The following is a 3,930-nucleotide window of genomic DNA, read 5'->3' as shown; positions in this document are numbered from 1 at the left end:
TCCCACTGAACCACACGTCACGTCAGCGACACAACGACACGACGTGATGTGTCATGTGTTGACTTTCACCTAGCGTCTCACTCTGATTGGTCGCAGGTTTGTAGAAGACTTAAAACGGCGTGAGGCCATTAGACAACGTGTACTTTGAACCATGTTAACAACCAGTAACAACCATGTTAACAACAGACCGCCATGCTTTCCCGCACTTAGCCAAGCCTGTAATTTTACTGTCTTTATGTGCGCACACACACACACACGTTCACACACACACTCCTCCAGGCTACGTAGCTGTGAGGACACCCATACAGTACAGTCGTAAGCATCGTGCCTTAACCACCACGGAGTGATGGCTAAATTTACAACATTGAGTTTACAAAAATCAGATTTAAAAATTAAAAAAAGACACAAACACAAAGAGGACACCCCCCCTCCCCCCACAAAGAAAAACTACAAATTAACCAGCCATTAATACCAATTAGCTCAGTCAAAGCTAAAGTTAGCTTATATTAACTTAGCTGTAGTTAGCCACTGTGCTAGCATCAAAGTGGTATAAGTTAGCAGTAAACGGCACCACTGCCCTTCGGTTCACATTTTACCCCTGCCCCAGAAACATTCCAGTTTTCCAACCACCCTCACCTCTCTGCTGGATGCCAAGCTGAACTGCAGTCTGCACACTCCCCACCGGGCTGACTGCTTGACACTCGTACTGTCCTTCATCGTGGGCTGCTACTCTAGTGATGCGCAGCGTACCAGATGACAGGACAACGAGACGCCGGTCCAGAGGTAAAGGACTGCCCCCTCTGGTCCAGGCGATCACGGGTTGTGGGTAGCCTCTTGCCTCGCAGGGGAAGTCCACTGATTGGCCCTCCACCACCGACAGGTCCTGAGGAGTGACTGTGAACTCTGGGACGGCTGTGGTCGAAGGACAAACAAAGTAATGCTGATGATGTCACCACAAAAACAAAACTCTTTTTAATACCATGTTGTCACACAACAACAAGGTGACGTCATCTGCATACAAACAAACATATTCAGTGTTTAATGTTTAACATGCTTTATTTATGTCTAAAACGAGTTTTTTTTTTAAACTTTGAGGCTAGTTTCACTGCACTTTCTACAATTTAAGTATGAAGTGCGTCTAAAAACTACAATCCAAATTAAAAACTGTTTTGGGGACAGTGTGTGTTGGGTGGGGGGGAGGTAGGGTACACTGTAGGTTATCTCAGTGGATAGAGAAATCTGCATAGTTGGTTTATAGCAAACAAACAAAAAACAATTAAAATAAAAGAATTCTGATCTGAAATTTCATCCCACAAAAGTACGACTGTTACCTTGGACGATGATAAAGGCCGTTGCATGAATGGTGTCAACGTTGTTGGAGGCAAAACAGGTGTACTGCCCAGCATCGGACTGGACCACCTGCTGGATGTAGAGCCCCCCAGAGGCAGTGGTGCTGATGCGAGCGTCACTGGGCAGAGGTGTACGGTCACCCTTCGTCCAGGAGATCCGCGGCTGCGGCTGGCCGGTGGCGCTGCACTCCAGGGTCACGCTTTCTCCCACCAGCACCTCCGTGTTAAGAGGCTGGATGACAAAACTCGGTCGAGCTTGGTGAGAAGAGACAAGGAAGACGATGAGGAGGGGGCTGGGGTTGGGAGGGGGGCAAATATAGTAACATCTAAGCCAAGAGGCTTCTTCAGTTCAGAACTGAAGGTGAGGTCACTGAGGTGAAACGTCTTCAAGAAATCTACTCCATCCATGCAAGTATTTTTGGATTAGATGACCTGGACAGACTGAGAACCTGCACCAGGCGTCGGCTTTTTGATCCACAATGGGTTCTAAAATTTGACACACTAATAATAATAATAATAATAATAATAATAATAATAATAGAAATTCATAGTATGGAGATAGTATGGTGGACAAGTTTGGCGGGCCGGATTAAAGTGCCAAAGGGGCCACATCCGGCCCTTGGGCCATAGTTTGCCCTGGTCTGACCTACACAGACTTGTCACTAAAGGGTTTTTGCGATGGTTGAACGTCAAAGACGTCGCTGCTCGGACCACTTCCTCTGTGTGTTCCAGGTGTTGACAAGTTCCTGTCCTTATTTGTCCGGCGATCACAGATGATTCAGAGGAAACACGTGCACAGTTGGAGTTTACGATCACACACACAGGCAGGAAATGCAGAACATCTGCTCTCAGAAACTCCCCCCTAACGAGCACTTGTCACCGGGGTGATCTATTACCCCAGCCACGACCCCTGGGGTCATCTTAAGATAACTGTAGACTAATGCAGAGAAGACGTTTACGTCTGTACTTAAAAGAGAAAAAAAAAGCCTGAGTTAGCTTAGCTCCCTGAGCTAACGCCTCAGTTATTTGACCTTTTGAACTGTGAAGACTCTCAGACACCCAACACCAACTGTCTCAGACAGTTATAGAAATGCTCCATCTTCTCTAATGCGTATATTTGCTCTCAACGCTCATTACTCCATACATATATAAACATATATACAGCCGGACCTCGACATACGATTATCCTGAGATATGAACAAGCCTTCGAGCACATTTTCCAAAATATTTTGAGATACAAACTCAGTCCTGGAACGGATTATGTTAGAACTGGAGCTTCGACCCGTGACTTTATTTGACTTCCTGGGTTAACAGCAGAGGTCACATTTGGTTGTGTGCAGTGGTGCAGTGGTGCAGTGGTGTGCTGTGCTGTGTCACAATGACAATGATTTCTTCCAGACTGTACGTCTGACAGAAGGTCATGTGATAAACAACATGAAGGACTGACTCGTATTCATGGTGATAATGACTGTCGCGCCTGTCATCCTTTGAGCTTGTTTTGGCGCTGGTCTGACCTTCACGTGGTCATCACCACTGCGTCTACGTGTCCTGTTTAGCTGAACACGTAGTACCGCATGAACCGTACACGCGCCTGCACCAGATGAAGAGCACTTACAGGGGGCTCCAAAGTACCGCAGCGTGACCTCCGAAGTCTTCACCTCACCAGCCACATTCTTAGCCATGCACTGGTACACTCCCTGGTCTGTCTCCCTGGTGTTCTGGATCATGAGAGTTCCATCTTCCAGGAGGTTGAGGCGACTGTCATCGCGCATGTTTAGTGCATTGCTGCCAGGAGACGATGGTAAAAGAAGACTTTACAAAAGTGGACACAACATCAGCTCGAAGCTCTAATACAACCATAAAGGATTTGTGAGGATAAACACTCGGTCTGTTGTAACGTATTTTTTGGAGAGTTGACTGCACTCGGCAGGTTAGATGATGGAACATCTTACTTGTTCCTGAGCCAGATGATCTGTGGTTTGGGGTTTCCCTCGGCCCTGCAGGTGAAGTAGACAGTGTTTCCAGATGTGACATCAACATCCTGGGGCTCCGAGGTGATCCTGGGAACCTCTGGAGGACAAGATCCCAATAATTATCCACAGGCGTCCACTGACACCGTGTACGTGTTTTTGTTTCTTCATCCAGAACCACTGAATAAGCTGTTCAGAATATCCCAGTGGACCTTCACTAGCTCATCAAGATAATCATCTGATAATCTGTGGTTCCCTGACTCCACCAGATGGTGGTGATAAAGTCTTCACAGCGAGACAAGGGTTTGTTTGAATGGATGTCTGTTAAATTACTTGATTTATAACATTAGTTAAAAAACAAACATAATCATTGTTACTAATGTTATTGGCCGATATTGTCATAATTATGTAACATCTGTAAGAATTGTTATCCGGTTTTTTTCCCTCCGATAATGGGTTTCAACAAATGATGTGCGTTCTAAAAAATAGTTTTGGGGAAAAACGGCTGTACATGAAAGTGAAAGTCACTAGATGGCAGCATTTCAAAACCGAGACTCCCAGAATTGTTGCCATGTTTCTCAAACATGGAATATTGAATTCTTGCTAAACCG

General features: G+C 45.8%; 1 protein-coding gene across 1 annotated transcript in view; it reads right to left on the bottom strand.

Moving 5' to 3' along the window:
- The window catches only part of pxdn (peroxidasin), a 43,029-nt gene that overhangs the window by 19,585 nt on the left and 19,514 nt on the right, over window positions 1-3,930 (bottom strand). The window contains exons 8-11 of the mRNA XM_025058329.1: window positions 3,302-3,419; window positions 2,965-3,134; window positions 1,332-1,604; window positions 637-912 (exon numbers count right to left, since the gene is read on the bottom strand). Of these exons, the coding sequence (XP_024914097.1) occupies window positions 637-912; window positions 1,332-1,604; window positions 2,965-3,134; window positions 3,302-3,419 (837 nt within the window). The remainder of the gene's footprint in view (window positions 1-636; window positions 913-1,331; window positions 1,605-2,964; window positions 3,135-3,301; window positions 3,420-3,930) is intronic.

Source organism: Cynoglossus semilaevis, chromosome 1 (assembly GCF_000523025.1).
Source record: "Cynoglossus semilaevis isolate Cse_v1.0 chromosome 1, Cse_v1.0, whole genome shotgun sequence".
Lineage (NCBI taxonomy): Eukaryota > Metazoa > Chordata > Actinopteri > Pleuronectiformes > Cynoglossidae > Cynoglossus > Cynoglossus semilaevis.
This window is presented reverse-complemented; position numbering and strand designations above follow the sequence as displayed.